The 27,356-nt window shown below is 27.0% G+C and overlaps 1 protein-coding gene across 3 annotated transcripts in view; it reads right to left on the bottom strand.

Moving 5' to 3' along the window:
- The window catches only part of LOC103575984 (uncharacterized), a 120,420-nt gene that overhangs the window by 10,797 nt on the left and 82,267 nt on the right, over nucleotides 1-27,356 (bottom strand). For all 3 annotated transcript variants that reach the window (XR_008404211.1, XM_053741811.1, XM_053741810.1), the window contains exon 7: nucleotides 5,514-5,705. Coding sequence is in view for 2 of the 3 variants with exons in the window: in XM_053741811.1 (XP_053597786.1) it covers nucleotides 5,514-5,705 (192 nt within the window). In the remaining variant the exon portion in view is untranslated. The remainder of the gene's footprint in view (nucleotides 1-5,513; nucleotides 5,706-27,356) is intronic.

The raw sequence follows: 27,356 nt of genomic DNA, 5'->3' as shown, positions 1-27,356 counted from the left end.
GCCATTAATTTCTATGGGTGTAAATTAAAACCGACGCCGACGTCTCTTTACTTGAACAAGAAGAACAAGAACAAAAAGATCAATAATAAAAAGAAGAAGAAGAAGAAGAAGAAGAAGAAGAAGAAAAAGAAGACAAAGTACTCAAGATGATGATGATGATGATGATGATGATTGTGAAAGCTTGAATGTCTTCATCATAGTCTTGGTCTTATTCTTGATGCCAATAACACGGTTACCAGTAGGTTTATATACACCGTGTATACCAATGAAGAGAATTGTGCTTGCAGACCGCGTTTTGGTAACGCAATAGGTTAAAGTACAAGGATAGAATACAGATAAGAATAAGCAACTTGGGTTTGGTATATTGACTATATCGCAAAGCTAAGTTTTGACTTTATATATTTTATTTTTGTCTTTTATTATTGACGACGACGAACGACGAACAACGACGATGACGATAAAAACAAAAAGTATAGGCTTTAGCTGATGTCGAGATGAGCTATAGAGAGAAAAAAAAAGAAACTTGAGAAGTTGGTACTACTCAAGGGCTCGTATTTCCATCGTTTGGTGTGAATGTAAAAACCGTGTTAGCAGTCCCTGGAATAATGCATCCCCAACGAGAACAACCAAAGCAACGCGATACCTTTTCTTTATTTTTTATTTTACTACTTTTCCTACTACCCTTTCCCCTTTTCCTTTTTCGTCATCTCTTTCTCTTTGGCAGCACCCTCTTTAAACTTTTTTTTTTCTTAAATTTCTTTATTCAATAGCAAGTAGAGAAATGAGAGTGAATAATCAAAATGGGTTTCCTTGCTTTTACCATTCTTTACCAATCGTGACAATCTTTTAATCGTTGGAATTTAAACCGTTTTTCATAATAATTCATTATCAAGAGCTATTTTTATTTAACGTCATATATTTGATGCTTATTTATATATATAACCTTTCTAGGAAAATTCAATGAAAATGTTTTTTTTTTTTTTTTTTGTTTTTTTATCAACTTGTGTTAAACAAAAAAAAATATTCGGAAATACCATTACATGATGAATTATTTCGTTTGATCGATTTGGTTTTTAGAGCCGCATAATTTTAAAACAACTTTTTTACTTAAACTTTGAATTTTTTCTTTCAAGAATGAAAAAGAAAAAAATTCAAGATAAAGTTTTCAATTTAAATTTTTTCTATTAAACTTGTCAATTAGTTTGTAATGACTTTCGTCATCATGTGGGTCAGACATTTATTCAATATATAATTTATAGATTTTTAGTTAGAGGCAAAACGCTGCACGTCTTAAAAATTGTCTCTCATTTTATATTAATGAACGATACGGCCCTCAATACGTACACAATTTTAAAAAGTATAAAATAACGTAAAATGGCTTTTTTTTTCTTCTTATGATATTATGTTCTTAGCATACCGATCACTTAAAGTAGAAACGTATGTATTATATATCTATATACATATAAAGATGAAGAGCTTGTAATGTAAAAAATATATGATCGTGAATAGTAAAAATAAAAATAGAAAATAGTGTAATGGTGTGTTGTCGCTATGGTAACGATCGTCAACTCAACTCGGAATTCAGAAACTCAATCAATCTCCCTATTGAATATTGACACCAGCACGTTAAGTATCGTGTACAAGGTTGCTGCTGCTCTATTGCTGTTAAAGTTTATAAAGTTTATCAAATATAGATTGCACGTGTTGAGTATTTTTTAAATAAAATAAAATATAAGAAAAAGAGAGGGAATATTGGAGGTTTAAAAGTATACTGTAGTTGAAAACGATTATCGTGAAAATTGGTAAACCATAGACATATAGAGGGTGACAGAGAAATAACCATTGGGGTAAAATCTCGTCTATTAAAGAAAATTACAGTTAACAGATTATAAATAGATTAGTATAAATCTCCACAAGCAAGCAAGACGTTACAATTAATTGATTATTATTTCGATAAATCAAGTGTTACTCACTTTTATATGGATAATTTAGTGATTATTATACCTGATTACTAAAAATAAGTTGACAGTTCCTTGGATAATAACTGTTATTATTAACATTTATTAAAAATTTAAACCGACGTTTTGTCGGTTTCTCGACTTTTTCAATAATTTAGTACTTGAGAAAGTCGGGAAACAGATGAAACATTGTACAAAAATCGTAAATAAACTATTAGTGATTACTTGATTAGTATTTTGAATACTGATCAAATTTTAGTAGATTTAACTAATTATTTTTTTCAAGATATATTTTCTTTTGTCAAATTTATTATCTATTATCAAATGATTAATTTTTGTTATCCAGAGAAACGATTATTTAAAAAAAAAAAAAAAAAAATACGGATTTAAAACTGAAATTATTCTAAATGATTTATTGAGAACAAATAGATAAAATAAAACAAAAAAGAGGTAAAAAATAAATAAACGATAAATGTATTAAGCACATGAGAGCGTCAACAGGAAAATGTCGGTGTGGATTCGATTTTGCATGGTTAAACTAAGCGGGACACACTAATATACACTATATACTGTTATATATAGTATATAGTATATAGTATATAGTTCCTCCCATCGGATTTAGCAAATGCTTTTTTGATCCTGAATCAGCGGGGGGATTGAAAGCGTACTTAGTCCCCAGACACCGATGAGCCCAATCTCCCGTGTAAATCGCGACATATTTCACGACAATCAGGGGGACAAGTGACCATAAGGGGCTATGTATAAATATATTAAAACACCAAGCTATCCAACAATTTTAACGTTGTATTCATTCAATACTATCAATAATTAATTACCTAGTAGTAGTAGAGTCCAAGGAATTATTATAAATGATAAAAAATGTTATGAGAAAAGGTTTCTGCAACCTGCAAGCTTCTAGTCGTTATAAGTCGTTAATCGTTAGCCGTTAGCCACAAGGGATAGTTTTATTGATATTACTACGTGGTATAAGCTCGTTTTATCAACATTAACCGGAAAATGAGCAATAGATCATCATACGCCAATGAACATAGGTATTGTACTAAACTCAGTCTATCTCTCGGTGCGCTTAACTCTCTGTACTGAGAAATATATAGAATAGAGAGAATTCTCATTGGATTGGCAGCAGTATGAACTACTATCGTATGCTATACATTCATTCATTCATATATGTATAGATGTATATATAGTGATGGTGTAATCTACAACGCGACTATTAGTCGTAAGTCAATAATAAAGCCCTTGTCCCGCATCTACCATTATAGGCTATGGTGAATTATCCGGCGCTGAATCCTGCGTCGACGTCTATTGTCTCGGTGTTTAGTTTGCGGCAATAGAATTGTCAATACCCTTTGGCTCTATATATAGTATATATATATATATATATTTATATGCCAGACTGCTAATTGAGATGGATCATAGTACGATATGGGCAATCTATAAATCGGAAATAACTTAATCATTTATCATACAGCTAAGTTTAATTAAGGTTTTTTATTATTGTTTTTGTATAATATTTTATAGTTAATGGTGATGGAAAATATTTTTTATAATAGATATATAAACAATTAAAAATTATGTGTCAATTAAATTTAAATGTTTTAATTGAAGAATCGTATAATTAGATTTAGATGATGGGCCAAACGGGTTTCTTGTTAATTAATAAATTGCTTTTGATAATGGATTACTGCTTAATTAACAATCATTTATGGATTATATAATACTAAAATTTGTTTGGTAATTTATCATTATTACTATTATTATTATTATTATTATTATTATTATTATTATTATTATTATTATTATTATTATGTAAAATTTTAGGAATTAATATTATTAGTATAGTTTGTTCAACTATCTATCACATAATTTAAATACCAACTCTCGAGAATATGATCCTTAAAAATTCTTAAACTTTTGTCAATTTGTGGGTTGGTTTTCAATAGAAAAAATTCCATAGGTATACCTTATAATCCTTATAATATAAACTCAAATATATATCGAGGTATTTTTGCGTACTTTATAAAGGAACCAATGGATGGTCCTAGAGGACATTATCGAAAGTTAGATTCAAATGACCCTGGAGACCCTGGAGCTATGAACTTGAATGTGTATTATCCAGAAAGAGAGAAAAATAAAAAAAGATATAAAATAGCTAGAGGAAGAAAGTTCTTTACGTTCTTTACCTATCAAGAGACTAGACCATAGTGTAAGGATCAAGCTTTGCTATTGTATAGAATTTGTTCGATTCTCTATTTGTCTCTCTTTAACTATATTCTCTCTACTGCAACCACTACAACTACACTATTGTAGTCTTTTGCTTGTATTCTCTTTGTCCCTTTACTTGCCAGCCAATAAAGAGTATAGTTATGTAAAATGATCGAGAGTGCAGATAATCTATTAAAACCGATTAATATAATTCTCAATGTGTTATTCGTCAAAAATATCATCAAATTCTTAGATAATTTAAATTTTTATTGTTAAAGAAATAATTTTTTAATGTGTAAGCATATATGTCGTGAATGTTTAAATATTTAAAAAATTAAAGAACGGATATTGAAGAGCTGAATTTGAAATATCAAAGCCAGTAGGTTAAAGTAGATGGTAAAGAGCAATAGCAACACCCGCCTGAAGCGATTTCCTGCTCACTAGGGTTGGCTTTGGGAATCGGGAAATTAGTTTAGTTATGCGCCCAGCGGAGACAGAAATGTTACTACATATCCTTGACAAATATCTATATACTCTATATACTCTATATATACAGTAATCTTAAGATACGCTTTACTCGACAACTACAGCTCATGAGCACGTACAAAATCTTCGCTTTCAATATTATTTTTTGCAAAAAATTTTTACAATAAAGATATACTGACGGGAAATCAATATAAAAATAATAATAGTATATTATAGGAAAATTTGAGGCCTTGTTTTTATCGTGTATATATATATATATATATTTATATATTTAACTTTCCGGTATAAAACTTGAAAATTTTCAAAAAAAGCCAAGTTATTGGTTTCGGTCCGATTTTTTAAAATCGAGTTTTCATCAGATCTCGACGTTTTCAAGTCCTGTGAAGCTATTCTGACTATTTGTGTGTGGGTAAACTTTTTTTGTTCGACGATATCTTTGGAATGAATCAATCGATTCGAGCGTTCATGGCGTAAATTGAGGGAATTACCAAGACTTAGAACTAATTACATTCTAAAGTCGATTGATCGAGTAGTTTATGAGTTATAAAAAAAATAAAAATTAAAAAAAAATTTTGTCTAGATTGTTTTCGTATAACTCATAAACCACTCGCCCAATTCACCTCAAAATGAAATCAGTTCTTAGTCTTGGTGAGCTTTTTTTTAATTGCCAGTTAACAGTTTTTTCAGCTCGAAGAGAAGAAATTTTTTTTTATTCGACTTCTATGTGCTAGCGTTTTTCCAAAAGACTTGCCTGATACCTCCGAAGCCTTCAAGCACCCCACGGACGTTTTTTCAGATTTTTTTTTTTTTTTAAATTTTATATATAATTGTGTGTTATCTTACCTGTGAATCTTCATCTGAGAAAATAGCATCAAATGCAAACATCTTTGGAGCTGCAACAGTTGGTCTACGGTCTGATTCAGCTGTTGATGACTGTCCTGATGTTGGATCAATAAGTGTTATTTGTTTTTTACGTTTGTCAGCAGTAAAAAAACTACCGCCTTCACCTGATGATATTCTCAGCATTACTTTTACCTATAATAATAATAATAATAATAATAATAATAATAATAATAATAATAATAATAATAATAATAATAATAATAATAATAATCATTTTTTTTTTTTTAATTATAAGACAATATAACAATGTGGTGATAATGAAGAATTTAAAAAAATTTTAACACAAAAACTAGCAAACTTAATCTATACTTGTATAAAAATTTAAACCTTTTCTTATAACAATGAATTTGTTAAAATAGTTTGACTGACAGTTTCTGACGGTAATTAACTGATGAAACAGTATTTTAGACGTATTACTGAAACCCTGGAGTCTGCATTTAATCAATATGTTTATTCACGTAATTATGATTTTCTGGTTTTCCACAAATATATTTTTCAGGTATAGTTATTCTACTCATAGTATTTCAAAAAATTTATTTAAATAAAACACCAGTCTACAAAACAATTCAAAAAAATAAAAAAGTAATTTCACGTCTGACTTAAAGTAGAATTATCACTTGCCTGAAGAAATCGATATTAAAAAAAAAAAAAAAAAAAAAAAAAAAAATTATTATATATCTTTATCTATATAGATATTTTATCTTTCTTTATTCTTCTGGTTGGTAATTTTTTTTTTCTACTTCCCCAATTCGTTGGTTTATGTCGGTCTTCTCTTCAGTGATGTATATCACTGGGGACGTGAACTATAATACTCGCAATGCGCAATATCTTACGAAGACCAACTTACTACCTGAGAATTCAATTCTCACAGAGACAGGGAAAAGGCGGTTAGCTTGGTTGCTTCGGTTACTCCTCAAGCTTCTCTATACTCTTAAAGTTATATTGTACACTTTGTTGGCAACTGGCCTTAGACGCCTTATATTAGCCTTAGGAGCCTTAGGCTATGAAATACCCATACCAGCCATTCTACTACTACCATCAAATAATCAAACTTTCGTCTCCAAATGCTCGTATAGCTCTTATAGCTCCTACACTTTAGGTTATAGTTAATGCTTGCTATGCTACTACCCTTAGGTTATTACCTCATTATTTTGTCATCCTACAACTTTATGTAGATACTGATATTATTTTTTTTTTTTTTTATTTCAAATGATATAATTATTATTATCGATTTTACCTATTTTTAATTTTTAAATTATTATTTAAAGTGGAAAAAAACTATTCCTGATAATAAAAGTCATGAAAATTGGTGAATAGGTATCTGAAATTTATGACATTGAATCATCATCTGGAATCCACATTTATAGAAAACTGCTATAATTTTAAAACATTATATTATATGGAAAAGTTATGAAAATTTTTTATGAATAAGGAGAGATATGAAAATACTATTGGTTAGAGGAAGTAAGGAAGCAAGAAACCAACAAACCAACCCCTTCGTTAAAATAGTAGTAGTTGTAGTAGTAACAGCATCATTGAATAGCTTCAGGCGTTGATGAGAAATGTGAATCGTGCTTATTCGGTTGGAATTTATGCTTGGTACCGTATGTTAAATAATTTTATTCATTTCTATCACTTTTTATTGTAATAATAATAATAATAATAATAATAATAATAATAATAATAATAATAATAATAATAATAATAATAATAATAAATAAAATTATTTAACTATACTAGTCATACTTTAAACAAAAAAATAAAAAAAAAAAAAAAAATATTATAATTTAAGGATCTAAATATCTGAATATTATCTAAATACTTGTAAACATAATTTTATTGGTTGGATTTAGAGTAGAGTTGAGTGTGAGGGAATTTATGACGAGTAACGCCTACAGGGGAATTGTTCAGCTGTGGGAATTTCACTTGGTGAAATGGGTCAGGGGACAATTTTACGTTACGTAGGGTGCGCCTGATTCGATTTCCCCTGATTGAAGTGAAAGAGAGAAGGAGACAAAGATATACATTTAAAGTTGTAAAGCAAGAAAGAAAATAAATTTATATCTAAAGATAAATAGAGATAGTTATAGAGTTGTATATACATATATATATATATATATATATATATATAGATATATAGATATTGTATATTACATTGGTATTGCAATCGAGTCGTCGAGTCATTTCGCGAGTGGTTACTCTTCTACCCACAAATCTGAAAATTGTATTTCAAAGTAATAAATCCCGATGATTATAAATAGATGAGTATTTTTTGTCTATTGTGCCTCAGTTTTCTTTAAATAAAATATTATAAAATATACTGAAGAATTGTGTTGGAAAAAGGAGTATATGTAAAAATAAAAATTAAAATAATATAAAATAACACACGTAAGTTAAAGGGGTTGTCAGTCAATGGATTGTGTGTAGTAAAGTAGGAGCGTGCCTCACGCTAAAGCATAAAACCCCTTACTACCATGTCATGATGTCATGGACTTTACAACAATGTGACGTTGTAATAGCTGTATAATACCTAATAATAGTAAGTACGTGTTTTGTTGTTGTTTAATATTGTGATGGTGTCAAGTGACTTGAAACTCAATAACAATAACAACAACAACAACAACAACTAAAGAATTATACACCATTTATATTATATATATAATATATACATATACGTAATGCGTTGGAATTATTTTCTGTATACATTATTTAATTTTTTGTAACTGATAATTATAGAAACATAAATGAATTGTGCATGGATTATAATTTAATTAAATTAAATGAAATAATAATTGTTAATTTAGTCTGAAAGGTCTCAACAGAGATAATAGGACGTCTCTTGTAGTAAAAACATGACAAGAGGTCATTTAGGATCCAAACACTTTTAACACCCGGATTACAAGAGTCTGAGGCACAGGAAAAAATGAATCGTTGGCACAAGGTAAAGTATGAACGCCATCAATTATCTGTCATGATGCCTATCCTGCTTTACTAGGGGTAGTAGTAGAAAAATAAAGAAAAGAAAGAAAAATAAATATATAAAGAAGCCAAGAAATAAAAAAAAAAAATCTCAGCAGCTTTAGATTTATTCAAGACATAACAGAAAGGTAATGTGCCTTTTTTCAGGATTAATACATCATTTTGATTTTTTTTTTTTTTTTATCATTTAAAAAATGTTTAAAACGTTAAAATAATTAAATTGATAAATAAAATGAATATTTAATGTTAAAAAATATATATAATAATTTATTATTATTTAATGTCTAAAAAAAAATTATTAAAAAAATTCCATTATTTATAATTCTTTATGTACGACATTCTGTCGATTTATTCTCGTGGAAAAGAGAGTAAATTGGTTTCGTGTCCAAGTCAATTGCGCTTAGATAAGTGAAAAAAGTGGCAAAAGAGATAAAACGATAAGAAGCATTTTCTTCAACACATTTTAGATTTCACTTGCATTTGTCAGTGTAATCTTGAAACTAAATTTTAATTTCTTATCTCCTTGAACAGTGTGATGGTAAAAAAGTAAAAAAAAAAAAAAGTTAAAAAAATTGAATAGTTTAATAGTGTAAAAATAGTAAAAAAATATCTGTGGTTGTTGAAAGTAATAAAGATGACAATCAGAATAAAAAAAATATCTGATAATATAATTTGATTTAATAGTTTAAATATAAATTTAATAAACTACTTTTTATTAACTATTATCACGAATATTAAATTTAATATTTAAATAATCAAGGTAATTTTATCAGTTGTTAACAATTATATATAACTTTTTTTAGATATATAATTATTTTTATCTCAATAGTCTGAAATAGTTTATGAATACTTATCAGCATTACAATATAGTATACCTAATATATAGAATATGAAATATGTCATTCGAAGGATTCAGATCTCGTAATCCTAGATAATTTCACACCGACTATCACCTATTCACCTATATCTCCTTTAACATATACATTACTACTTTACCCCTTTTCATTTATAAGTATAAGTATAGGTATAGGTATAGAATCACGCAGCTTAAACTATAAATTTCTCAAGTCTAGCCAAAAACTCGCGCATCCATATTTAAATCTTTCTTTGGAAATAAGCACGGATGATTGGTCTCCTTATCAATAGGGATTTTAAATATCATATATGTATCATGTATATAAAAAAATTATTTTCATGTAAAACTACCATTGCTTATTATTATTATTATTTTTCTTCAATTTTTTATCTATCATCTTCCTTATCATTTATTATAATCATTATATATATCCTATCTCCGATTTAATTTAAATATGTAATAAATAAATCGTAAATATAATTAACATTAAAAATATATATAGATAAAAAAGTTGATTTTATTACTTTTTATGACAGGATAAAAGTTAAATTATTTTATCGCGTGCAAAGTATGTGCGTATATGTATTTGTGACATTTATTAAGAGTCGGTCGAAAAAATTTTAAAATTAAAAAAAAAAAAAAAAAAAAAAAAAAAAGGTTTATATATTTTACTGCTAAACGTAGTAAGAAAACACAGAGTATTAAATTTAACATAAAGGATAATAATAAATGCATACTCTTTCTTATTGCATCTTGTCACGCATAATTTCACAATTCTATTGATGTATAATATTTATAATATATTTTGTTAATCTCAGTTATCGTAGAGAAAAATTAATAACAATAATAATTAAATTAACTTAAATTATTATTTTATAAAATAAAATATTTTTCTAAAACAAGATAAAAAAAGATTAAAATAATAATTGTTTAAGGGTCATTGCACATAAAAAGTAAATATATATATGTAGGTATGGAAAGTTTTAAAGAAATAAAATAAAAATATTGAATAATATATTTTTTATCTTTAATATTTTACGGTTAGCATATTCATACGCCTATCCGTAGTTTTCCGGTGTCTGACCATCATCTCGCTACAATTTCTGCATATTCATGAGCTTCATTGGATAGTTACGGTTCTTGTCAGTATTTCACCTTTATATAGATATCCTTTTAGCTTTTTCACCTTTACTCTCTTTTATTCTTTTATTCTTTATCTTTTTCTCTCTAAATCTAGTCATAGTCAAGAAATAGATAATATATAGATATATATATATATAGATTCTGTGTCGTTTTAACGTTTATTTTAATCTTATTCTAGTCTAGTCTATAGTTTATATATGATGCTAATGTGCACACTAACATCAACTGATACATCAAAACCAATTATTAAGTAATTTAAACATTAACAAAAAACAAAAAATAATTAGTGTTAATAAATAAATAATTGTAGAAAAAAAAGTTTTTTATAATAGATAATATTTTAAATTAATCAACTTAAATTACAGAGTGCTATTATTCATTTAATACAAGTAATTATAATGTATAAATTAAAAAGTTTTAGTAATAGAGATATAATGTATTCACAACAAAGGAGTATTATCAACATATACTATAAATATTTATATACTTTCACTCTCTAAAAATCCTTTGTATTAGAAAACTCCATTGTTAATTAATAATAATTAGTTTAACGGACACAGGGTTATTATTAAATAAAAAACAACTGAAGAAAATTTAGAGCAATATGTAGCTATACTATTAGTTAATATTTATATTGAAATTGTCATTTATAATAATTTTTTTTATTTTTTTTCACGGTGACTTTTTTCTCTTTTTATTTATATTATCTAGTTGCTTGAGGTATGTGTTAGCTCATAGAAAATGTAATACGTATACATAGAAATAAATTAAAAAATAAAATAATAAAATAGATGAGAGAAAAGCTTGGACCCTTGTAAATAGTTAAATGCTGCAGTTAGTAACAAGCAAACTACAAATGGCTAGTATCTACTCGTCTTTTAAATTATTTAAACGGGGTTACGTTAACTATTAATGAATCTTGTTGATGTAAAAAACGACATCACTTATTTGCGAAATAATTTTTTTTACATATATAAATATATATGTTAAATTGTAAAAAAAATCTATATCCTTGAAACATATCTGGTGTACCGACTCAGTATTGTAAAAATAAGAGTAACAAATATTATTAAAAGAAGATCGATTTATACCAAAAATCTAGTAAAAGCTGGACATGAATCTTAAATTTTATTTTCTTACACCAATATTTTTTACCTCTTAATGTATAAAGATGTTTATAACTAAATACATATACATATAATCCTGAAAAAATAATAAAATAAATATATAAAAGCTTAAATGTTTATGGCATATTTTTATTTAATGGTTCGTTTAATAATCTTTAGTATAAACCAGAATTTTTTAGTTGCGGTTGGTTGTATTTTATATTAAAAGAAACTAGAGAAGCAAAAAAGAAAAATTTATAAATGCGACAAGGGAATAATACCCAACAATTATATTATGTAAGGGTAGATCCCGTTTACAAGATAGCTGTGACTCATGACAAATTTACGAAAAAATATGCTATCGTCTTTTTGATATGTATCTATTTTGTTATAGATTTGGTCTTGTGACTTTGGTCTCTTTTTCTGAATATAATCTCTAATTTAGGGGAGTCGAATTTAAAAAAGTATTTTAGCTAAACAATGACGACGAGTATTTTATAGATACTATGCTTAACTTTTGTTACTATAATCCATTGAGGTACGTTCTGTATAAGTTTAAGATAAATATGTAGAAAGTAAAATATCTAGATCAAAAGTCTGATCAACTGTCTCATTAAACAGTCAGAATGTTACGGACGTGTGTCTTGAGGTGGATCCATCACAAGTTCTTGGACGGATTATTATAGAGATGAGGTTGAGAGTTGTTGGGTTGCCAGGTTGCCAGGTTGTTGGGTTGTAACCAGCCTGAGGGTGAATACGATGGCAGTCTCTTGACAAGAACACTCATTCAAAAAGGGTTTCAGATAACTGTGCTAACTTTATATTTCCTTTGTATATTATATACACTGTTTATATATGTATATATTATAATCTAAGTTTATATAAGTATAAAAAAAAAAAAAAAATTTATAAAAATAGTTGATACACCGTATCAATAATTCTTAACGTGTACAAATAAAAATAAAATAAATAAGAGAAACAATAAATAGGGATGCTAAATCTATAGGGATGTAGATGTGGGTGGATGGATATATAAATTTTATGAAAGATGTGGATAATATAACTATGGGGAGATTGGTAGGTTACTCCTGAACGACAGGTGGGATTTATCATCGGCAAAGTTACAAGAGTTTTCCAAGAAGACGAGTTTCCGTAAACGTCTTTTGGATGTTTTTTGCGACAGCTGCAAGAGAATTATCGGGTTATGATGAGTACAGGAGGAATGAAAAGATGAAAAGATGGAAAAATGGTAAGATGGAGTACTGAGACTCTTATATATACATACATACCTATATATAGAATATATTGTGAAAAAAGGAATAATGTCGATCGAAAGGTTAAAAAATACAGAATTACAAATAAAATTTATATAAAATTTATGTTTTTAAACATCAAATCAATAGATAGAAAGATAGAAAGATACTTTTATACGTTATTTTTTTTTACTATAAAATCAATGTTCAATACTAATATAAAAACTAGACAAAGTGGAACTATAAAATATATAAAACAAAAACTTTGTTTGGTTTGTTGTTGTTGTTATTGGTGTCTATACAAAACTTAACCAGACATATTTAATCGTTCAATTGGTGATACTTTGACAATACCATGATAGAAATGTCATTCCAACAATATGGCTTTGATGTTCAATCAGTTATTCTCTTTTGCATTCATTTTACTAACAAAAATTTATCCTATTTTATACAGAAAAGAAAGAAAAAAAAATACAATATCAGATCGATTGTTTATTTCCGATAATATAAAATAATGCATTTTATATATAGTAAAAAAAATTAAACCTTGTTGAGCTTTTTTATATTCTAAAAATGCATTTTTTTTTAGATATTTTTAGTTTGAATATTTAAAATTTTTTGTTGACATAAAAGCTGACAATTTAAAAATATCACAATAAAAAGGATAAAAAATTTTTTTAATCTAAATCAATTAAGTTCTCTTGAGATAAAGTTTACCTTAGTTTTTAAAATTTTCTTGTGTATTAAATTTATAAAAGACGCAGTGTAAAGAACAGTATATCATTTCCCGACACTTATTGAGTCTTAGTCCTGAATGAAAAAATAGGCTGCCAAAGGCATTTAGCATCATTTGTAACTCAAGCCATGGTATGTGTGTATGTGCATATAAATGTGAGCATCAAGTATACCATAACTTTTATGTACCTGAACGTGGGATCTACTCATTCTCTGCAAATTCAATGGCGATGGTGAAAATAAATAATAAAAAATAAAAAATAATAAAAAACCAGGAGTTGTGTAAATGAAAAATCGCCTGAAATTTTGGACAAACACACTCTTACACTAGCAGTACGTCGTCAAGTTGACTCAATAAAGGGTGACTCGACCCTCATGAAATAGCAGAAATATTTCAAAATGTTGTAGAGTGCTTCGATAATTTATTTTACGAAAAATATGTTGGAGGGTAGTTTTTTTTTAAATTTTTTGTTATAAAACAATTATAAATATAAATTTAAAACGCTTAATTAAATTAATTTATAAAAATACGCCTCGGTCTATGTGATTTAATAAAAAATGTCCGTAACTATTTCTTGAACATTTAAATTTAAGTCAAGTGGAGTAAAGTTAATCACTATAATATTTTTATAAATATCAAATTTATATTGTAAATAATGAAGAAAATAAAATTTGTGGAAACTAAAATGATATGTCATGTTACGATTTAACATTATATATTAAAAGTGAGAGTATGTGAGTTTGTAGAGATAGGCACTGGTACGCCGCGTGCAGTAGGATTAAACTCGATTCGTGACAAAGAGAAGAGCTAAAGTCACGAGTTTGCCGCGAACGAGAGAACGCTCGTTGCCGGTGGATTAGCTCTCAGGCCCCCGCAGAGTTGAGTCTCGTAAATTGTCTCTTACACAGACTAAACAAAAGTAGACTTGTGAATACGCAAGCGCGTCTACCGCGGGGCTTAATGATAATTTCTCATCGAGTTGTATATAGTATATATAGTATCCGACAATCTCTGTATTAGTAGCTTCACTGTAAAACCCCCGAGTTAAAGGATAAACTTGCCTAGAATATATCCCTAGCTCCTGCGAATAAGTCTTGAGAAAACATTAAACTTTTCATCACAAACTTTTTATATCTATTATATAGTCTTTAAATAAATATTATTATTACCTTCACATTTCATTTATCTAGAAACTTTTTTATCATTCAAATCAACTGCTCAGAATCATAAATTATTTTAAATTAACAATATATACTGTAAATAACTTAAATAATATTTGTTTATTATCAAACTATGTATCGATATATATGTATAAAGCGGCGTCTTATCGATAGTCACAACAAGTTAGGACGTTTTGTAAAAACTCTGACGATACCTTCCATTCTTCGAGTTTTTTAAAGACTAGTATAATAGTCCAAATAGAGAGAGAGAGAGAGAGAGAGAGAGAGAGCGAAAAAAGAGTAGAGCCAGATTGTCAGAAGCAGAAAAACGCTCTCGACATTTTTGCAGTTCAATGTTACTGACATGAGGCTTCTACACAGTATATATATATATTTTTATATACTTCTCGTGGTATTGCAGCTTTGTCATATGGGTTTATATCTAAGCTACAACAAAATTCTTATATTCGAATAGAGATTGACATTTTGATATTTTCCTTTTTATAACATAATAAAAAAATATATTATAATTATTGTAATTGAAAAAATTGTGAATTAGCAATAAATATTATATTATATGATATAACTGTATTAGTAAATATAATCTATAAGAGATATTGTTATAAATGTTAAATTTATGGATATGATTGGACATATTAATATATTTATTTAATTCGATAATATAATATATAATGTACTAACAATAACAATATTTTGTAGAGGATTATATCGATATATATTGATATTGTTGATAGACATATTTAAAGATTATTAATTATCATCAGAATATATATATATATATTTTGCATGAGAAGCTTATCATATTAATAGTAGATTAGTCGTTATGAATTATTAAATTCGGTAAACTAAAAGTTATGTTTGGGTTATAAATTTACTTCGATAAAACCTATTATATATATGATTTATAATGTAATATCATCAATTGATATTCAATATTCAATAAGGCAGTTTGTTTATTATTAATTTTTTTTTTCTTGTAACCTGTTACTAGTCGAATGTCTGTCAGTATTTGAGCTACTCTATTTAATGTAGGTAAGGATATCACCCATTACTATAAATAATAATAATAATAATAACAATAACAATAACATATTCATAGTAACATTTATATATTTAATTGAATAATTATTTTCTAAAATAAATAATAACAATAATTTTGTTGTTGTTGTTGTTGTTGTTGTATGATTGACAAAAATTAATATTAATAAGTTTGTATATATGTGTATTAAATTATTTTTAGCATCATGTGTGGTGTGTTTGTGTATATGTGTCCATTGCAAAGAGGATTTCCATGTTCTAGACTTGGTTTATGCATATTACAGCAATCTGTCCATCATTCAAAGTCCCTTGAACTAGATGCTCTCGAGATCTGGCGATCTCTATAATGTATACATATATACCTACAAGAACTTTATACCGATAGCTATATATGTCACATTCTTATTTTCCAATTCTGTCCGAGTAATCGTCTCTATTAGCTAAATTAGCTAGATATTTTTAGATTTAATCTTGACTGACTTTATTATTATTTAACTAACTTTTGTTGAAAAAATTATCAATATTAGACCTTTGTTTTATATTTCATGAATATACGTATATATTAGATAGTATAAATATAGATAATGTAATATACTGGCAACTATCTAACGAACTCTGACTGAACAATTTGAAATGATATTCTATAAATGTCGCGGTTGCTAACGACTATCGATTTATGCACCTAAAATGTATTCAGACGGGAAATAAAGTCGGTCAGGTCGATGATCTCTACTGGTATCCATCAAATTAATTAATTTGATAATAAACTCATCTATTATTCAATAGTCACTAGTCGCTAATTATTATAATAGAGAGACATATCTATTGTAATATTAACGAAATTTATATTATTTTTAATAATTTTTTTATTTCTATAATAATATAATAAATAAATTCATTAAAATTATATATTAAATATTTGAATAATAATAATTCTATTCTCGAAATTTTTTTAAAAAAATAATCAATACACATTTTCTAAATTTAAAGCTTTTTCAATATTTTATCCGATATTAGTTTAATTAATTATCCTAAAAGCTTTAGTTTTTATGCATTCTAAATAATTTATAATTTATAATACGATTTATTTTAATTTAAATTAATATATATTTCAAGGTATAAATGACAAATTCAAATGCTTAAAAAATAATAATAATAATAATAATAATAATAATAATAATAATAACAACTTTTAAAAGTTTAACAAAGACATAAATTTCTTAAAGTTTAAAAGTTTTACAAACTAAAATTACTTGACAAGACACTTTTTCAAGTGTTTGAAATGTCAAGTGCATTGTTTGTCTTCGTTGTTAAATTGACTTAATTTTTTTCATAAATAAATATAAATATATAAATAACTCAGAGAGCTGAAAGTAGACAGAGTAATGTCGTGAAAGGGGTTAAATAATAAAATAAAATTGAATATCGATTTTGTATATGGTATAGTGATAGGAAAAAAGGAAGACTAAGTGTTTTCAATATTTATCGATTTTGCCACTTTTAGGACATTCTTTAAACGAATCGTACGATTGGTAGTGGATTGTGGATTGTGGATCGTGGATCGTCACGACGCCCGGTGGGTTATGTTATACTTTATGTTATTTTTTTTACTTTTTTTTTATTTTTTTGGCTCAATGCCAACAAAAGCATTCAGCTAGATAGTTCGATGGAGTGTGCAATGGCAATTCAATTTTACCACTTAATCGTCGAAAATATTGCTCTTACTCTTATGCCTGAGTTATCTCGATGGACAAGTATACCAATTCTTTCTTCTTTTTTTTTATTTCTTTATTATTTATAATGGACAGCTGCCAATCTTACAGATGTTAGAAAATTTATTTTAATATAATTTAGATAATACTCAGAATTATCGATATTAATACTACCTAATAACTATTGAAAACAATATTAATTAGGTCAATACAAACAGAATTAATTATCAGTGCTTTGAATTATATAGCCAATACATTGTATAATATTCATTTATTTATTCCTTATTTCTAAAGTTAAATATATAATAAGTTAAGTACAATATATCTATGTTATTTTATCCTTTAACAATTTTATTAAATTTTATTTTACTTAACAACAACAATAATAATAGATTATTAATTATCAAGTACCTGATGTTTAATGGATGCCATAATATTCAGATTATCTAAATACTCATTGGCAATAAAGAGAATAATTTATCAATCCTTATTTGTATTAAACTCAAAAGCATCATTATGTAAATGATGTTGTAATCAAAGAGTTTAATTTCACTATTGATAGTCAACTAGTTAACTGAGAATTTATATATAATAATTAATAATAAATAGTGGACCTATTTTAATATTATAGTGATTAAATAAAAGCATCAGTTAATAATCAGTGAGATATACATTAAACAAACAGATTTATCACTGATAAAAACTCATACTCATGGGAATGCATAATGAGAATAAGGGTGGAAGGTTAAATAACTTGAATAACACAAGGCAAATAAATAGATTATTACTCTATATTATGGTATATACGTAACACAACAAGAATATCAGGGAGAGTTTAATTTATTTTATGGAACACGCGAACTAAAACGGCGTTAAATATTTCTTAGTATTCGTATCGGTAAATGTTTTTTTTTTCAGCTCTGTGGGTTTTAAAAACGCTTCGTAACCATATTTATTGTGTCCAAGTGATTTTATATAGAGGAGTGTAACTATAATTTACACGCAAACTTTTAAAGATACTTATTATTATTATTATTATTATTATTATTATTATTATTATTATTACATGGATAAATAATATTGATCAAACTATTGTATAGGTATTATTGTGTTAATAGAAATAATAATAATGGTCACATAAATTTTAAAAATTATTATATCAAATTATTTTACAGATAATAATTAAATAAACTCAATAAATATGCAAGTTTTTACAGAATAATAAAAAATAAAGTCAATTTGTTAAGTGCACTCGTCCATTTGTCTGCCAGTCAACAAAAACATTACTTCGAACCGAGGATACTGCTTCGAAACACCCACGTAATAACTTTAACGCAAAAAAAAAAAAAAAAAAAAAAAAAAAAAAAAAAAAAAATAAATAAATAAATAAAATAAAATAAAAAAAAAAATATATATAAGTAATTGCTGTATTTTTATGAAAACCTCGAAAAATTTATTAACCTATAATAGTTACATGTATATAACAACAATCTAATACACAGGATATACACTTATTAATTTAGAATGGAAAGTTGATTAATTTTTTATCGGATGTATCCTGTTGTCACAAATTGAATATTGGATATCGATAGAGATAGAGGTGACTATTATACATACTCTGATATGGCGTCAGTTATGTGTACAGTTAATCATTTTTTATATCTTTTTATTTATGACGTAGACATTGAAATGACATTATATTTTTATTATTATATATATTTGATATTTTTTATAGATAAAAATATAAATGTATTTTGTATTTAATTTCAAGGATCAGATTTATAATTTTTTAAATTTAATTAAAATGAAAAGAAAAAAAAAAGAATTATATGTAATTAAATTTAATTATCACATAACATTTCTAAACTGGTATCTCTCATATCACATGAAAGATCTAACAGGGCATATATAATATGTATAGTAAAACAATGGAATGGAATGCTTATGTCGAATTCGCGATTCAAGCTCTCCTCTCTTTTCCTCTCCTTCACTTCACTTCTCTTCTCTTCTCTCTACTCACACTGACATGGGTATTTCGCGTTTCAATTAATTCCCACAAAGCCAGTATATAGTCAGTATAGACCTCTGGCCATCATGTTTACAAATAAACACAATACAAAATTAAATCCACCGGGTAAAGAAACAAAACAATACAATAAATAAATGTAACTTTCATTTACCACAAACAAAACACATATGTAAACATTTATTTTTATTTTCATTTTATTTATTTTTTTTTTTTTTTTGTTCTGTTTTAATTACAACTAATTAAACCTTAATGTTATTGATTAATAATAATTATAATAAGAAAAAAGCAATTATTTAATTAATTTACTTTGTAATTCGAACAACAAGTAGATATTCTATACCAATAATTTGTCTCGTTTGAAATGATATTGTATTGCGTCATACGTATTGTATTTCAAAGTAAATCAATCTCTCAGTGGTCAATTCAAACACCTTTTAAAAAATATTTAAAAAAAAAAAAAAATTAATTCACTTTAATTATTTATGTAATGTATAATAAATTTTTAGTAATTATATAAATATAAATTTTTTGAACAAAGAATCAGTGATTGCTTCAGATATATATATATATATATCGGTGGTCAATAACCTCACAACAAAAATAAAGACTTGTGGAAAACTTGTCAAACAGAAAATCCATCGCTAAAAAATTCAATTTATTAATTTTTTTTTTTTTTTTTCCAATAAATATATAAACTTGCTTCGATATTGATAAATATTCTAGTCAGGTTTTACTTTTTACGAACAATAAATGTTATGAAAAAAAGTTTTTTTTTTTTTTTTTCTATTAATAAAAATAAAAAAAATTTTATTTCGAATAAAAATAAAAAATATTTATTTGAAATTGGTGTTTCCGGTCTATACAGAATGTGTTAAGCATCTACTTTGGTACTTCGGAGCCTCTCGAGATAGTTGAGCTGAATTTGTAAAAGCCCTAAAATTCGTTCGTGTGTGGCAGTGTGTGGTGCGTCGACGGTTGTCAGTTAGTGATTTTGTGTGTACAGAGGGTACAGAGAGACAGCGAAATAGAAACGGTACACTGCCCGCAAAATAACAAAGCCGAATCTCAGCAATGCTTTGTAGTAGCAGTAGTAGCCTACCATCCAGTAGCATATAGGCTATACAGCATACAACAGTAGTGTCAGTGATGTACAAGTAGTAGTAAGCTACAGCAACTGCAGCAACTACAGTAGCTCTCGCCGCCTTTCTCGTCTGGCTTTTCAAATTAAACATGTAGTTTAACGACGTCTCTTCTACCATCAAGCATCACCACCTACACTTCCTCCTTTTTCTCTTTCTCTTTATATTTTTTTACTTTCCCACTCTCTAGCCTCCTCTCCGAATTATACATTTACCATCGTTTCTATCTTTTCCAATGTCCGTTCGCGATAAATAATACATACGAGGAAACTAAAATACATTAACTCGTAAACTGACAGATTTAATGCATCGGCATTTTCTTCGTTATATTTTTTAAATATTTTTAAAAATTTATTCATTTATTTTCTAGGGCAACAAAAAAATTAAAACTATAGAGATTATATTTATTAATCTCATGGGATTTCATTAAGTTATTTATTATTCATATTAAAACTTGTAGAAAATAAAAAAATAAATTTGTAAAATAGTTTAAATGTCAAGAGAGAGAGAAGTAAAAAAATTTTTTAGTATGCAACAGTTTCATTATTATTATTATTATTATTATAACATTTGTTATAATATTATAAGATCATGACAAAACAACGAGTTTTCTCACGGGTATCGTTTAGGAGTATTATCCGAAAAGGGTTACTACCACCCAAGCCCAAGAATAGCACCTGAGGGTACAACTATAAAATTCATCCCCTTTAGCACAGTCTTGTACAGACTTCTCTGCTCTGCTATCTGCCCTGCTCTGTCCGTTCGTGACCTTTATAGCTGTTTCTCAACTCTCAGCTTGTGTATGTCTCGAATTCAGTTTCACCAATATGTTTATAAATAATTTATTTTATTTTAATTATTTGTCATTTCCTTAATTTATTATTTACGATATTAAAAATTCTTTTTAATTAATAATTTTTCACTCATTTTAAAAATTTAATTTAACTAAAAAAAAATTTATGTGGAGTAAAAGCTTTTAGAATTAAAAGCCGTACAAATTAATAAAATAAATAAAAAATTATAAAATTATTTTTTTAACTTTTTGCTAATAAAATAACGTAAAATAACTCATGTTATTTTCATTAGATACAACTTATTACTTATCTGATGGTACATTTCACGTATAGCTAGAAATATTCACCGTCAAATTATAAACGATATACATATATAACGCTTTCAGTTTCATTTCCAGCCAGTGAATTCAAAGTACAATTAAGCTTGTAGCCATTAAAAATTCACCAGCCGGCTCTCATAATACGCTACTGATGGTGAGTCTCTACGTTACAACCATCCAACATAGTAGACAGCACACAAGTATCCTGCTGGTATACATATATATAACTTGTATATATTGGCAAGGACCTAAAATTTTACCCGTAGAATTACGCGGCGCTCTTTGATGGGATTTCAGTTAGGTACTACACATTGACCGATAATACTAAATCTAGAGCTTTTATACTCTATAATTTTACTTTAACGATATTACGTAAAAGATACTTATATATTTTATGTTAATACAGATTAAAAGAAAAAAAATTGATTTTTTTGCCTGTCAAAATTATCAAAACTATAATTTTAACCATGAAATACAGGCAATAGAACTTATTTATTTAAAAAAAAATAGTAATTAATGTTGAATACTTGAAGATGTGATGGGAAAATGTCATAAAAATGTTTATTTCATTTTGACAAATTGTAAAAGAAAGCAAGATTGAAAAAAGGTTAAGTAAAAAATAAAAATAAAAAAAAAATAGGGGGGGGGGAATATATTGCGGCAAATGCCAAGTTCTTGGTACGTAACAAGACGTTTGATGGACGTACTTATACTCCTGGGGGATGAACTGTGAGGCGAGGGTTGATGAAATTGCTAAGTGGGTCAGGTATTCTACAGATCTGATGCTGTTCTGATGCTGTTCTGATGCTGTTCTGATGTTACTCTGATATTACTCTGATGCCACCGTCTCTAGAGACTTGGATTGTTTTTAGTTTTTATTTTTTAAATTATTCTCTTTAATAATGCCTTACTGCAATTATTAATTTTATAATAATAATTACTCTTATTATTATTATTATTATTGTTTTTTTATAATTATCTTTCATAAATATGTTTTCATTATGTATTTATTAATAAAATTTTACTCTTTTTAAATAATAAACATAATTATACAAATACTTGCATCGAACTATATTAAATTAAAATTTTAATAAAGTCATTTTGAGTCAGACTATGACTGTTTAGATATTTAAACACCGTTTATAAATTATCACGCATGTCGCTTTTCAAATATTCTATATTTTAATGTATATTGTTGTATAAATTATGTATATTTTTAAGCTGTCTTTAACCAATCAGAATGATCAGATGTTCGGAAAAGAAGTTTCACATAAGTTTTATCTCCTTTTTATTATAAGAATAGACATTAACTAATATCAAAAATTTGTGTAACAATTTAATTCCCTAAATTTAACAGTGTTTGCATATTATTTAATAAAAAAAAAAAAAGTACGTATTCATTTAAACTGTATAAATATTTCAAAATTGTTTTAGGAAAAATAAAAAAGTAATTAAAAACTTTAAAAACTATCCTATAAGAAAAAAGTAATCGATAAAATTTCTTTCACTAAAATAACTTTAATTAATGTATATCATTTTACTGGAATGTTGGATAAAAATCGGAATATTATATCTCTTTTAATTAAAAACTCGATGGTATTTAATATAAAAAAATTAATTTTTTTTAATGGCATCCTTATCACAGCCAAAGGGAGTTTTAAATTCTTGTTAAAATAATAATATCGCTGAAGAATTTAAAGAAAAAAAAAAAAAAAAAAAAAAAAGAAAAAAAATAAAGTCATAAGCACAGAGTTGAAGGAACGTCATTCCAAGTTAATTATACACACAGTAAAATATTTTAGCCGCTAATCCTAGAGAGTTATATTGGACGCGTTTAACCCTGGTTGGACTCTCCGGGGACAAAAGTCGAGCCCCCATTCGCCTGGCCACCCGCCTGAGGGGTTAGAGATTAAGTAATCGAAACACTTTTTAAAAGTTTTATGAGCCTCATACTTAACTAAAAGTTTAGATGCCATTATTTTAAAAAACAAAATTCCTTTTTTTTTCTTTTTTTTTTTTTTTTTATTCTCTTAACAAATTAACATATTTAAATAACTTTTAAAAAATTATTAAATCAATATACAATAATATCAAGATTAAATCATGCATGCATATACCGGCGATATATATATTTTTGTGTATTTAAATTTAAATAGATAGGTAAATTTTTTTTCTATATAAAAATCCAAGTCTGCATAAGATATCGATAGATGACATAACAATTGAGTTTCTGAGATACACGAGACAGCTTGTCGTTTTCAATATTACCATCACTGACGTTTGAACGAGGGTATATACATATACATTTACATATATAGGTATACATGATGATGAGAGTTGGAGTATATAATTCACCGATGGACTAAAGTCTAAACCCTAAATTCTACATATTCTATATATTCTATATACTCTATAGATTATAAACTACAGAGAATGGAATATGTATAGCCAAGTTTGCAATATGGAAAATCAGTCTAAGGATAATCATGAGATTTACCAACTGGATATAACAAACAAAGATAAAATATCATGTTACAAATATGCAACTTCAATCGACTCTTATAAGTCAGTTTAAATATTATAATATTTATAAGTTTGCTTTATTATCTAATGGAAATAAAATGTTATATAATTTTAAACTGTAATGAAAAATAGATTAACTAAAAGATTGACAGATTAAATAAAATAAAAAAAATAATTTAATTGACAGACTGAAGGATTGTGAAGAAGATTAAGTATTAAAGTATATACGAGATATCAAATACAATTACGTTTTATCTACAGAAAACTACTATAGTGGTTTTTTTTTTCTTTCTTTAGGATGTCAACTTATATAAGTTGTAATCCATTGCGAACTATCAATTAATTATAATTAAATCTTAGTGTTTTATTAAGACATAACTTTTAAAGTTTATTGTGTATGATAAATTTATTTTTATTTTATTAACGTTTATCATAACAATGAAGATATACAAATAAGTTAGGTATTATTATATTTTAAACTAATGGCATCCACTCAGAGTTTAATCTGGTTAATTAATAGTACTCGTTTATTACTTTATTCTGGTCGACTTTATACTACTGTAGTATTATATTTTGTAACCTTTTTTGTGTTTCTCTTTCACATTGTTCACCTTGGGGTTTTATGTTTTATATTCTATATAAATACCTGATGTGTATTAACAATAAATAAAAATAAAATAAATATTGTAGTGTTTATAAGATTAAATTATTTAAAAAATTAAAAACAATAAATATATGATGTCTGACTATAGAGGATTTAATGTCTGGTAGTTTTCCGAGTTAATTGGTTGATAATAAACAAATATTAATATTAATTCACCAACAGCTGACCTCTTGTGGGATGTTGGCTACCGGGGCTACCGGCTATAGTATACTCACACAAATACAATCACAAAAGAGACATTAAAAAAGTTTATAGATAGTTATGGATCCTTAAATGATAATAATAATAATAATAATAATAATAATCATAATAATAATAATATAAAAATACAAATGAGATTGAGAGAAGCAAAAAGTTTGAATAAAATTTTTTGTCACATTCTCTTGAGAGGCTTTTCATCGTTGTCGTTTTCCTCGTCTTTGTAGTAGTGTATATAATATATAGTATATATGTATATGTGTATATGTATGTGTACGCCTTAGGCCTCCTTTTTGCCTGTTTTACATTTAAAACGCATTACCAACTGGCCGATTCAAATCCCCGACTACGACACACTACGATAAAATTAAATTAATGGTTTTAGCCAACCGATTTCCAGATATATCGACAAAAGTATTTGTTGAGGGTGACTAGTGAGAGCTTACTGTGATTGTGTGCTATATATTGTATTGTATTGTATTGTATTGTGTAAGTATACAAGGTATATATATGCCATAAAACACTGTAAAGAAAGTACACTGCAGTATGCTATAGCAGAATAAACGTTAAAAGTGAAACTTTAAGTTAACGAGTGCTTATCAAGATTACCGGTATATATACAATGCTCAGGTTTAAAATACTTGGCTCCATTAGGTACAACAATGTCAACCAAATGCATTTATATATATATATATATATATATATTACTGATGGTGCATTGGTTGATTATTGGGGGTTAATTAATGAGAGTATAGTAGCGAATCTTGAAGCATTTAGTTTTGCAGTATATAGGGAGTATAGTATTACTATTAATCATATTGATCATAGTTTATTGCAAAACCGCACAGTATCCATATATTTATATACATATATGAAAAGGAGAGAAGTAAATTGGTGCCTGAACACTAAATACCAAAATACAGTTTCCATTGCATAGTATTGTAGCCTTCCCTTTGGCGTTACTCGTAAACTCTCCCCCCAAAAACTAAATCTCTCTTACTCTCTCTCTCTTTTGTAATTCTCTATATACTATATACTATATACCGACAAAATAACCCACACCTTTTGTCCCAACTAGGACCATACAACGTTGGATCTGGCACGTTGTTGCCTCCGGGGTCACCCGACGAATTGCGAAACGTTCCACCAGACGGACCTATATATATATATATATATATCTATCTATCTATATATAAACTAGGGTTGGAGGCTACACAGTTATTGCATTAACTCATCATTGTCATTTTTATCACGTGCCCACTTGAATCAACAGAAACTACCGGTGGACAATTGTGCATTTCATATATACATATATATATATATATAAAGGTAAAAACCTTTAACGATCAGAATTCACGTAGTTAAAGCAGGTTGTTTTTACACATCTCTTCAACACTCAGACCTCTTCACATAATATTACTATTGTTTTTATTCCTTTGGATCTTTGTTGTGATGACATTGTACGATAATTACTTTTGTAATTACAACCAATAAATTTTTATATTATTATTATTATTATTATTATTATCATCATGATTGCAAGTGGTGCAGCCTTTTTATGCTCTTAATGTTTAATGTCGAAATTAAATCTATAAAATAAGTAAGTAGACTACTGATATAAGTATACCATAATTTAAAATTTATTAAACTATAAAATAATTTTTATTGGACTCTATAAATAACATAAAAAATATATAAATTTACATACATAAGAGTATGTACCTACTTTAGTACATATATGCATGTACCAGAACAAGTTTCTTTTCCTTTTAAAATTGTCAATAGCGTCAATAGAATGGTGAGAGGGGTGAGAGTTACGAGTGTCTCTACGATCGTATTATGCATCTACGGCATCTACACAACACACGATATTACTAGTGTAGTCTAGTAGATCTAGTATAGCTCTGGTATACTATAGGATATTTGTCGGTGTCGTTGTTGTGAACAGGACGAGAGGTGGATGAAAGGTTCTTGTGTATATTTTATCCCTCCTAGGAGACACCCAAAGAACCATACCACGAGCTACACCAGGCTACAGTTGGTTCGTTCGTTCGTTCGCTTAGTTCTTGTTGCATCAGGAGATAGTAGTGGCACTAGAGGTAAAGCTGAGTA

Source organism: Microplitis demolitor, chromosome 9, assembly GCF_026212275.2.
Source record: "Microplitis demolitor isolate Queensland-Clemson2020A chromosome 9, iyMicDemo2.1a, whole genome shotgun sequence".
NCBI lineage: Eukaryota > Metazoa > Arthropoda > Insecta > Hymenoptera > Braconidae > Microplitis > Microplitis demolitor.
This window is presented reverse-complemented; position numbering and strand designations above follow the sequence as displayed.